We start from the raw sequence: 12,084 nt of genomic DNA on the forward strand, positions 1-12,084 counted from the left end.
ATTAGCATCCTCGCTTGGGGGCAATACGGTCCAAAAAAAAATATATCGTTTTTATTTATCATCCCGAAAGAAAAGGGCCGAGATTTTGTTTTATTTTATTTTATTTTATTTCCCGAATTAAAGGGTAATTCTGTCAAGTCGAGACTGGAAAAAAAGGGACCCGACAAATGGAAATTAAATGGAATCCTATTATAAAACTAATTAATTAACAGCGTCAATTACCCCACTTTCCTTAATTAAACCATTTTCGCCGAATTTTTTTTAATAATAAAAGATCGACTATATCAAAGAGGGCCCGAGATAAATCACGCCGTCGGGTCAGACACGCTAGAGAGAGAAGGAGAGAAAAGAGAGAGAGAGAGAGAGAATTCAAAATCTTCCGCAGCTTCTGCCGTTTTCTCGCCTTGCCTCCGGAAAATCGCCGCCGGCGCGCGTGCCGCCCACCCTCCGCCGCCTCCCGCCGCTCTACCCCCCGGCGAATGGCCAGGGCGCCGCCGCTGTCGACGCCGGCTAGGGTCTCGCGCCTCTCCTCCTCCTCCTCCCCGCCTCCGCCTCCGCCTCGACGACTGAGCCCCGCCCGGCCGGGACCGACCGCGGCCGCGTGATCACCGGGCGGGCGGCTCGCCGTTGGATGATCGTCGCCGCGGCGGCGGCGGTGGCGAGGAGAGATGGCGGCGAGGGGGCTGGGGTGTTGCCACCTGGTGGAGAAGCTGAGGAGGATCGCGCGGACGGCGTTCTTCGTGGTGGCGATGGTGGCGTCGCTGCTGGCGTCGTCGCTGCCGGTGCTGGTGGCGGTAGGGGACGTCGTCGTGCCGTGGATGTTGGTCCCGAGCTTCACTTGCGTGAGTTGCTACGGATTTAGGGAGCATTTGAGGCGATATTCGTTCAAGAGCTCTTTGACGGACATTCCATTGGTTTCGATCGTTAGATCTCTGATCATCATGTGTATGTGTTCACGTCCTGTTCGCTCAGCTTTCGTTTCCTTTTGTAGAGTTCGAGGATTTGTCGTTCTTTCTTTGGCATCGGTAACTTTGGCTTTGCTGTTTAAAAGATGAGAACTTTCTTTCTGGACAATTCTCTTTGTTCGGCTGGGGAAATGTTAGGCTTTCAACTTTTAGTTTTGGTGCTCTTGATATGAATCTGAAATTGCAGCTTAGAATTTGTGGCCTTTGATGAACTCTCTGGAATGATTTTACAAGGGCTCTGCAGTTTGAGTCATGGGTGGCTTTTGTAATTTAACATTCCTCGATTTTTTTTTTTTTGATGTTAGTGACTAGTGTTGCAGTCTTGATAATTATGTTTGCCATGTCGAATTGGTGTGGACCAGCAATTGATGCCTTAAGGCTTTCTATTAAGAGAATCGAAGAAAACGCATTTATGTGCTTGCTCTTGTTTACTTCTGCAACAGGTGTTTATGCGATGTGCGATGGTCCTGCTCTCTCTCATGGGCCTTATTTGGGAACCGTTACTCTGTCCTCCGTCATCTCTATCCTCGTTCTTTCGGTCAAGGCTTGTGTTTTTTCTATAAACTCTCAAATGCAAGCTGAAGTTCCATCTTCCCCGGCGAGGCAGAAACTTCATTTTAAGAAGTCATGGGGCATGCCTGTCTTGTTCCTGTCTTCGGTCGTATTTGCTTTGGGCCATACTGTGGTTGCTTATAGAACCAGCTGCCGGGCACGGAGGAAACTTTTATTTCACCGAGTTGATCCTGAAGCAGTAAGTTTGGGTTAATTTCGTGGTTACATAACATAAGATAAAGAAAATCTTGTCTGAGACAGCTACGAGAATCTTATCCATGGCATAAATCCTTGTATCTTCTCAAGCATGAGTTGGTGATTTGCCTGAGTAATTTGTGGTTTGAATTGCCCGAGAATGCTTCTTTCTGAATGTATTCTTGCATACTCTGAATTTAACAGGTTCTTTCCTGCAAAACCATTTTCTCCGGTTACCAAAAGGTCCCGAGGTCACCGACTCCAACTGCTGGGAGGACGCCAAAAAGTGACTCTGAAATGAGGCAGAGGCCAATGGAGTCCGCTTATGGCGAAGGTGATTTACCAATCAGATTCCTCACGGATGCTGACAGCTTATTTATGACGTGCCAAGGGCTTACTGTCCATTATAAACTCTGCTTGCCAAGTTCACCATCTCATGTTTTGTCCCTGGCTGCCTTCTCTGAGCCCAATGTTAACTGCACCTCGCCGCGAACAGTGATGGGTCGGCTAAATATTGATAGGCAGGCATTTAGTGCTTTGCCAAAATCTCAATATCTTCAGAGGAGCTATAGCAGTCAATTCAACACTTCCTCGCTGTATTCTCCACTTTTGGATAGCTCTGTACCTTATCCTATTCTTGCTGAAGAAATTCCTGCATTGAACCTGGATGATGCTGATGTGGACAACCGAGCAAAAAATTTGAACTCAACTTTTGGGCAAGATTCCAATAGTGGTCAATTTGGGATAGTCTTGATACATGGATTTGGAGGAGGAGTCTTTTCCTGGAGGCATGTTATGGGAGTGCTTTCACGGCAGGTCGGTTGTACTGTTGTCGCTTTTGACAGACCTGGATGGGGATTAACCTCCAGGCCACGACGCAAATCTTGGGAGGAAGAAGAAATGCCTAATCCTTACAAGCTGGAGACGCAGGTAATTGTGTGCTTTTAATTCAGTGAAATTATTACCCCTGTTGTATCCTATAGCTGCCTGCAAAAGTTTCTCAAAGTTCTCCCCATTTGGTGCATTGATTACAATGTCTTGATTATGAAAAAAGAATTGATGACATAATGAGTTTGAACCTACCGTTACTTTTTTTTTTTTTTTAACATGACTAGTCAATAAGAAGTTTGGTGTCTTCGAAATTATGCCCTAGAAATCAGCTGGAAGTCCCATTTTACTATTATCCTGAGTTCTAAAGCACTACTTAGCGAGGCACAATATAGAAGTCAAGAAATGACTTGCATTATTATGGACAAAGATATTATATCAAATTACTATTGTAATCTTTTGTGGAAAATAGATTACTATTGTAATCTTTTGTGGAAAATAGATTACTATTGTGAGCATAAGGCTTGACCATGGCTCCACGGTATTGGTTCTAAATCTCTCACCTTTTGGTAGGATAGAGTAGCTGAGGTTTGATGATATGGGGAAAACATTGAAAACCCTTTTATGAAGTCTTAATGAAAAGGGATGAAAGAAGGAGACATGATGTGTAGCTTGCAAAATGACCAATGCTAGATATTGTCACATTAATAGGATCATTTGGATACAGGTTGCCCTATATTTATATTCTTTTGGGCTGTATTAGGTTGATAGCTCTAATTAGGTAATTTTCTTTCATTTAGTGGTATGTAGAACTAGCACTCCTCTCAAGGGTGCTGCATTTGCTAACTCTGGGCTCAATGGGTTGTTTTTCAATTCTTGATTTAAAATATGTTTTGATTCTGTCAACTTCAGGTTGATCTCCTTCTTTCTTTCTGTTCGGAGATGGGGTTCACATCTGTGGTGCTTGTCGGTCATGATGATGGTGGCCAGATTGCCTTAAGGGCTGCACAAAAGGTTCAGGCATCATCAAATTCTTTCAATGTACGTAAGCCTCTGGTCTTGTCTTCTTGCTTTTTGAAATTGATTTGAGTATGTGCCTGGACTCGTCTAGAATTAGGCGGTCCATTTTGGTTATATGGTACAGAGATTGCATGGAGTTATAATTCTATTGCAATATGGCCTCAGTTAACTTGTTATAAAAGAATCGCTGATTTATTGGTTGTCTTGATTCCTGAGTTCTTATCAATTGTTAAGATTTTATAAGCAATGCATTTATAAGAGGAAATAACACGGTGTGTTAGAGATTATTTCGCACACATGAGATTGGCTCTTCAATCCTGTTTTGGAAGCGAGTTTAGCAAATTAAACAGCTTGAAAAATGTTTCAGAGTACATCTTACATATGTCCATTGATTGTTCATAAGTTCTGTATTTTAGCATTGAGAAGAGTTTAGCTGTCAGGTGGCATTTTCCTTACAAAATTATCTCCGTTAGCCTCTTGCTTTATCCTTTACATCATCGTGACTTATCACTGTTGGCCTTCTGTGCATCAGATTGTAATTGAGGGTGTTGTACTGGTAAGTGTCAGCTTGTCAAGAGAAGTTGTTCCTGGTTTTGCGAGGATCCTCTTGCATACTTCCTTGGGCAAAAAGCACTTGGTTCGTCCTTTGTTGCGAGCAGAGATTGCTCAAGTGGTGAGTCGTCGTGCATGGTATGACTCAAGGAAGATAGCGCCAGAGTTTTTCAGCCTCTACAAGGTATTTTGCTGCTTTAGATCATTAATAGCTGTGGTTTTGTTTCACTTTTGCATATACTTTTATAGCAATCTTCAGTTTCCATTACACAATATGTTGAAGACCATGCCAGTGCTCCACGAACATTTTACCTTTAGAAGTTCTCCTCAGCATGTCTACCTGTCGTAATTGAACCAAGAAACTTTTCTGCTTGTGTGCATAAGTAACATGGGATAATGGACTTTGGAAACTATCCACATCAAATTGTTCCTTGTCAATGGAAAACCAAAGCAGTTTCTTGGAAGAGGGGTATTTACACTAGCAGAAAACTAGCTTGTCTGGGAAAAATCAAGCAAGTTGAACATTGAGATGTCCCTGCCTTTACTGTGTATGCACCTGTATGAACTCTCTTTGTATTCTATTGGGGATGATCAGAGGGATCAACCGAGCAAACATCTGGAAATTCTCTCTGAACTTTAGCAACTCTATGTTGTAATTATGTTTCTCAGAAGAGATGGTCTTTCCCACGAGTGCTTCCTTTTGTCTTATATTTACTTGTCTTGTCTGGTGTCAATCAGGCGCCACTGTTTGTAGAAGGTTGGGATGAAGCACTTCATGAGATTGGAAAACTCTCTTACGAATTTGTCCTGTCGCCCCAATACGTGGCAGGCTTGCTCAAAGCAGTCGAAGACATACCTGTGTTGGTTATTGCAGGGGCTGAAGACGCCCTCATTTCTCTCAAATCTACCCAATCTATGGCATCTAAGCTTGTAAATTCTGTAAGTTTTTCTTCTCATAACCGCATGTTAAATTCTGTGAATTCTGAAACATGGCTTAAAACTTTGGTCGAGGCAGTTATATATGCTTAACTAGGAAATGCAATATGTTGCCACCCCCACCCCATGAGTCCATTTTAGACAAAACTGCTTGTTTGTTCTTGATTTAGGCTGTGATATGTGCAAGATGAATAAAGGAAAGAAAAAGCTGCATGTGAATCTCCCATTGATTCTTTCTTTTGTGTTCTCTTAAGTCTCTTGTTAAGATGGTCTCATGGCATATCTACAATGCAGAGTCTGGTTGCAATATCCGGCTGTGGCCACCTTCCACACGAGGAGTGCCCCAAGGCATTAGTGGCAGCTATATCACCCTTCATAACCAAGCTCTTATCAACATCAGAAGCAGTGAATCAATAGGTTGTTGCTTCACATTATAATAGAGAAATAGATGGTGTTATCTATTGTAGGGGGCTTTAATTTTTCCTTTTCCCTTTCTTTTTTGGGTCATACTCACCCCCAACAAGAGGAAGAGAAGAAAGTCTCTCCGGTGGGTAATTTTGATGTGTTAGCTTGAAGCCTTTTTGACTTTTTTTCTGTAGAGCAATCTCCACCTCATCTGTAATTTTATCTTAATTCTTTTCACTTGATTTTGGTGACGCATATGCTTGTGGGCAGTCATTTGTCGCGACAGCACTGTAGAGTGAAAGCTACAAGGACCAATACCTGGTCAGATCAACTTGGACTTGAGAGTTGCATGAAATTCATTTGTCTTGATTCAATTACCAGGTTTAGTACTCGATTGGTTTCCATATAATAGTTTCAGGATTGATCGTGTTGAGGGACAAATGTCGTATTTACACTTAAACGTGAGAATGTAAAGAAGAAAAATATGAGAAAAGGCCCAAAGTTGGATGACTCAAAACTTTGCCACGAATCGACGATGTGAGAAATAATTGTCGTTGAGATGGATGTCACGGATCGAGCGTAGGTGTCAAAATAACGAAGACCATCTCGCTCTTTATCCAAACCGATCACCTTCATTAGTAGATCCTGAAAGTCGCAGGAGTAAGGAAAAAAAAAATACGACCAGTAGGTTGAATCTGTAAGAAGATATGTATAGTACATGATGGTAACGTGAGTCGGGATTAAACTCGAGAAACCCCAGTACGGGACGGGTACAAATCACTTTTTGGCAATGTGATTTCTGGATCATTACGAGGACGACAGTTTTTAAGGAATTCAAATCGTCGTGTCGTATCGATCATATGACCAGAGTCTATTGCCCGAAGATTGTTTTTTCTTCTCACCTGTCACATTAGCTAAGGGAACATTACTTGGTGGATTTAGAGCCAATAGATGCTCCGCTGCTCCTGAGTGAAGAAGAGAAAGCCATGCGGGGAATTGGAAGTGCTATGCCCCACTCTTGCTACAGAAGGCTTGTTTCCTGTCTAAGTCATATAAAAAAAGGCTCATCATACCCGTTGGTCTCGCCATGGTTGGCTTGAAAAATCATTTGTTTTAGGTTATCCGATTGAGAAGCTTGGTGGTTCCCGAGATTTTGCCGACGCCAAGGCTCGGTGTGCCAATCTCTTCCACGAAAGAAGTTACAATGCATGGATTGCCTTCCGCCTTTAAATTTGGGTTGGCGATCCAAATGCTACTTTGCTCATTCCACCGCATGTGGCTGCAACAGCGGGTGGATCATGATTGTGACTGGGATTTAGCCTTGATCAGGGACCTCTGTCGTTCCTCTTTCCAATGAAAAGGAAAGTGCACTTTAGACACAGTAGGAAGAGGATTCATTGGTAAAATTTGGCTTCTTGTGCCCGCATAAGAATCATTCAACCCCATGAGAAATTATACCGTGATCCTGTTGTTGAAGCACGGCAACCTCACGAGCAGCCCCACAAGTCCCCGGTGCGCATGAGCTATGAATGCTAAGTTCATCCCGACAAACCCTTTGAGGATGGCGCGATGGTTCACCAGATTTCAAAGATGCATGGAGCAATCCGGAGAGAAGCGTGTGAACGTGCATCACTCGTCAGGTGGACACGGAGCTATAATGGAAGCAAAGTGAAAACGCCATTCTCAAGCACTCAAGAAAACAGAAGCACGCCTCTAGTACAAACTGCAACGACGGATAAAATACGGCCTGATTGTTAACTGTCATGAACTCTAGAGTATGATTTACCTATCCACGAAGCAATGATATAACCCACTAAGAAGGGGAAGCTGTATCACTGTTAAAACTCAAAAGAGAGAGAAAGTGAAGGGATGCCAAAAGCAACGCAACTTCTGTTAAACACCACCTAAGCTAGCACAAGATTAACTAAGATAAGCACGTCCGATTTGTCACATGGAAGAAATTAAAAAAACAGACCAACAATATCCTCATCTTCCTCTAACTGAAAAATTACATGGAACCAAACGAAGCAACGATGAGAGCAATCTACTCCTTTGAAGATTTGTTAATAAGCGACTTGTGGATGTGAGGGATGACACCTCCACCGGCTATGGTTCCCTTGATGAGGGTGTCCAGCTCTTCATCTCCCCGGATCGCCAGCTGCAGATGCCTTGGTGTGATACGCTTCACTTTCAGATCTTTGCTCGCGTTGCCTGCCAACTCCAGAACCTCTGCAGTCAAATATTCAAGGATAGCGGCAGTATAAACAGCAGCTGTCGCTCCAACTCTTCCATTTGCAGCAACCCTTGATTTCAGCTGACGGTGGACCCTGCCTACTGGAAACTGTATGGAACAAATGGGGCTACAATCAGATCTCACATTCAAATTTTATGTTCACACCACGATTATGTGGCCACTCCTCTAGTATATAAAACTAGCAAGCAAAACAAAATTAGTTTCCTTGCCTACAATACAATTGGAACCCCCCTTCCGAAGTTTGTCATACATCTTTTTTATGTATGCTTATAGAAATAGAAGGACAATGTTTGACACAAAAGCATGCTAAGCCATCAAAATTACAGAAAACCAAAAGCTGTGATAAAAGCAAGAAGATGCACACACAGACTCAAGACTCCCATATCTTGAGGCCTTAACGCAGGACAGCCAGAGTATTTTAACAGATTACCCAATTGCAACCATAAAATTTCCTAGAGATACTTTAAATTAATCAAATACGGAGACAACCCAAAAATGTGAGTTCATATGTACTTCATCTGCATACACAAAAATAAAAAAACTTGGCAGCTCATCTATACTTTTACATTATTGGGTAGTGTGAATATCTTCGCTTGTCCATCCACTCTAAACATGCATGATACCATAAACTACTAGCTTCAAACATACTCCATTATCTCCCTTATCAAAAACTCACCCCTTATTCCAGTAAATGTCTAGAGCTCCCATCAGGCCAATGCTGATCGTTTTTTCCCCTTTCTAAAAATTATCTGAGAAATGCTCCTGCCCATTTAGAGCACAGATTTTCTCCACAAAAGTGCTCTTTCAACTGTTGATCATTTGTTCAGAGAAAGCCAGGAAACCAACCACTGTTGACTACTGATAACTTGCAAGGTGTCAAAACTACTTGTTGAGAGTTCCTCAATCCTGTTCACTTTCTATTTATCATTTCTCCACTTTGTTGGCCAATAACATCCGATTGATGTAGTCCATTTACTCTAGATTTTTCCAGGAAGCATCTTAAAGAGTTCACGTATCTAATTAAAATACTTAACGAACACCTGTCGAGTGAACTTGTCAATAGATATCCCCACTAATTCTGTAGATTCTACAGTCCACTCACCTAAAAAGAACCATTTGCATGCTCAAACCATATTGCACACAAGCTAAAGCAAAATGTCATCCGCATCAATTTGCCAGATGCAGAAAAGAGGAGATGAGCTTCATGGTCAGGATGAGCTTCAAGTAGTAGTGTGCAATCAAGGGTGGGGAGATGCGAATATCACAGAGCACCAAAATTATGCTAAAGTGTTCTCAGATAAATTACTGCCTATTCTTTAAATGCATAACTCTCCAAAACCATACCGAATGACCAACATCAACAATCTATGCAGTGGTTTTATGCAATGGTGTGCAAGGGAACATAAAAACAAAACAAGGTGCAGGTTGAGTGCAGCTACGATCAGAACCCTCAACCTACACCTTTTTCTTCTAAAGTTGCACATGTAACTTAACACCAATCAACTGTTCAACATCTCATTCGTAGAATGAAACATCACAATTCCATAAATCAAGGTAGATGGCAATGACTAAAAGAATTGAGGACGCTGTCAGTAAAGGTGCATGCTATCACGCATACAATAGTTCCTACAGCAACCTGATAACAAGTAAACCCACATTCAAGTCACGGACTCATGGTGGCCGTGTTCTAGAGCAATTGTCATCAAATCCTATCTGAAATACGCAAGAAGGGAACAGGAATTCCTGACAACATCCATAAGTTTTTGATCCTTTCAGGTATGCATACTCTATCCTCAGCTTTGTTTTCATTAGAAATACTTTTCCAAAGCAGGTGCTAGTGGATGTTCAAAATAAGCACAACAGAGAAGGCTTCCCCATGTGAAAAAAGACTCAGAAAGAACAGCCATGTCAACAATTCACAAGCACAAACTTCCCCAGATGAAAACAAAGCTTGTGGCCGTCGAAAATAGCTACACATCGTACAGCGAAAAAACAATCTGGAACACTCAGCCCAACACTCCCGGTCAAAACAAAGAACTTTACGATCCTCGGCCACAATTTTCATCCGTGCCGCCGTCGACAGCATTCTACCCGAAGACGGTCCTCGGGGAAATTGTCATACCAGCTGCAGGCGGGGGACACGGCAACCCCAAGCAGTCCAGGCAAGAATTAGGGTTTCAAACCATAATCGCGCGCGCGGAGCAAACCTAACCTAATCCACCGACGGCTCCATACCGCACGGGCCTAATTTCAACAGCGGCAGTCCTCGCGTCCTAGACATATTCAAACCCCTCTCCCTGCGCAAAAAGTCTCGGCCGTGAAGAAAGTCCGACCACTGAGCGCAGACTGCTCAACACGTGGCGCGCAGGTCCGCCCAAAACATTCAAAACCTCGGAGAAATCAACTACGTATCCCGAGATCAGCGACCTACGCCGAGTCAATCCGTATCCGTACACTCCCACCCGTACACAAATACGCGATCCCTATACACCTCGTCTAGAGAGAGAGAGAGAGAGAGAGAGAGAGAGAGACCTGGAGGCCGGCGCGGGAGGAGCGAGAGACGGGCTTCTTCTTGTCCTTGTCCTTGCTGTTGGAGGCGGACTTCCCCATTATCAGACCCTTTGCGCCCTTCCCCGACATTTTCGCGACCCGACCCGATCGAAGCTCCGACCGACCGACCAACCGCCCTCGCCCTCGCCCTCGCCGCCGGGAACTCGGCCCTCTCCTAGGGTTTTAGAGAGAGAAAGTGACAGTTAGAGGACGCTGTGTCGAAGGCGGACTGGAGAAGGAGGAAGAGATGGAGATGGAGAGAGAGAGAGAGCGAATTCGCGATCTGGAAAAGGCGAAGACGAGCTCGAGGATCGAGACTTTATATTTGCGAAATTGCCCTCCGCCTGGGTTAAGGTATCGCGCTTCCCGTGGGGTGGATGGGCTCCTCCCCCCTCGTTGTCACCGCCCGTCACGATCCATTGGGCCGAATCGAGGCCTGCCATTCTGGCCCAATTTGGATACTCTAAGAAGAGCGCTTTGAAGCCCACACGCGGAGAGACCGAAATAGAATTGAAAATCCAGCTCTATTCAGAATTAGCCTATAATACCCTAAAATACCGTCAACTTTACCTTCAGTCTCAATTTTACCCTAAAACTTTTATTTCATAAAAAAAATCCCCAACTTTATATCTACTCCCAATCTATCCTAAGCTTTTCTTTTATCTCTTAAAAAATCAACAACTTTTACTTGAATCCCAAATCTACCCTATTAACACTCTGTTTGAAATTGTCCTTAGTGATGTGGCATTTCTACTTTATTACTCTAGTTTTTTCCCAAATCTCTGATCCAAGGAGACGTCGCTTAGGGTGAAGTCTTCTTGGATCCAAAATTTGGGAAAACTTATAGCATTTAGGGTCGGCCTTCTCGGATTACACTTACTTTTAATAGTCTTCCTTTCATCTTGTTCGGGATTTTCGATTTTGCACTTGATATTCAATCTTTCATGCATGCTTAAGAGTCTTCCATCTCCGATGGTCAGAGAGCTCATGCTCAGGACTTTTCCATCTCTTGGCTGTCAAGAGAAATTTTAAACGGATGGTTAACTAGGACATATTTAGGATTTAAGTTAAAATTTGTGATTTTTTACGAGACAAAGAAAGAAAGTTTAGAATGGATTGAGACTAGACTCAAAATTATTGATTTTTTTATGGGACAAAAAAAGGTATAAAATTGAATTTAGAGTTTGACGTTTTTTTTACGGTGTTAGGCCATTTGGAATCTCGAACTACAATGCTAAACCTAAACGACATAAGACTTTAATTCCTACCCCTTTTTCTTGCGTCCGAAACGGGGAAAAAGAATGCAATTAGCCACACAAAAAGCAAAAGGTGGACGTGGGCGATTCGCTGACGAGTAGTCTCAGCTTCGAAGATAGCCCAAGCCGAACGCCCTAAGTCGATGCTGTCCAGACAGCAATCGTGTGCCATATCATATCTGCTCCTGCTTCTACACACAGCCGCCTCGACGACGACGACGTTTCCGGTGTTTCTTTCGCCCGGGATACGACTCTACGAGTACGACATGAAGCTTGTCCAGCTCCTCGCGGCATGTAAGAACAATGCACAACTTGGAGACGGGCTTCCCCCCTGCATTCTCATCCCCCTTCGAAGATTCGCATTCCCGACCATGTCGTTAATTCATCGCCTGGCCTTGACACGGACGTTCTCGTCGCATTTTTCAATGTGCAACGACGGTATCGAGCGGGTACAGGCCCTAGCAATGACGTGAAAAATGATGCCCAAGTGGAGGACGAGCTCTACGCGTTCTTATGATTATCTAAAGAGTTGCGTTTGCGCAGTGTATCCAAACCATCGGTCGTGTAAAAA

At 43.4% G+C, this 12,084-nt stretch overlaps 2 protein-coding genes across 2 annotated transcripts; one reads left to right on the forward strand and one right to left on the reverse strand.

Moving 5' to 3' along the window:
- Positions 1 to 304: 304 nt before the first annotated feature.
- On the forward strand, positions 305 to 5,842 carry LOC104423150. The gene is made up of 7 exons (XM_010035610.3): positions 305 to 945; positions 1,409 to 1,716; positions 1,917 to 2,642; positions 3,453 to 3,581; positions 4,093 to 4,296; positions 4,851 to 5,051; positions 5,343 to 5,842. The coding sequence occupies exons 1-7, from the start codon at positions 669 to 671 to the stop codon at positions 5,463 to 5,465; spliced, it is 1,968 nt and encodes a 655-aa protein (XP_010033912.2). The 5' UTR covers positions 305 to 668; the 3' UTR covers positions 5,466 to 5,842.
- Positions 5,843 to 7,231: 1,389 nt separating this feature from the next.
- Positions 7,232 to 10,565, reverse strand: LOC104423151 (probable histone H2A variant 3). Its single transcript, XM_010035613.3, has 2 exons — positions 10,240 to 10,565; positions 7,232 to 7,794 (listed from the first exon to the last, which is right to left on the reverse strand). Exons 1-2 carry the CDS (start codon positions 10,345 to 10,347, stop codon positions 7,498 to 7,500), a joined length of 405 nt encoding a protein of 134 aa, XP_010033915.1. The 5' UTR covers positions 10,348 to 10,565; the 3' UTR covers positions 7,232 to 7,497.
- Between the last annotated feature and the right edge of the window lie 1,519 nt (positions 10,566 to 12,084).

The sequence above is a fragment of the Eucalyptus grandis genome, chromosome 10 (assembly GCF_016545825.1).
Source record: "Eucalyptus grandis isolate ANBG69807.140 chromosome 10, ASM1654582v1, whole genome shotgun sequence".
Classification (NCBI taxonomy): Eukaryota; Viridiplantae; Streptophyta; class Magnoliopsida; order Myrtales; family Myrtaceae; genus Eucalyptus; species Eucalyptus grandis.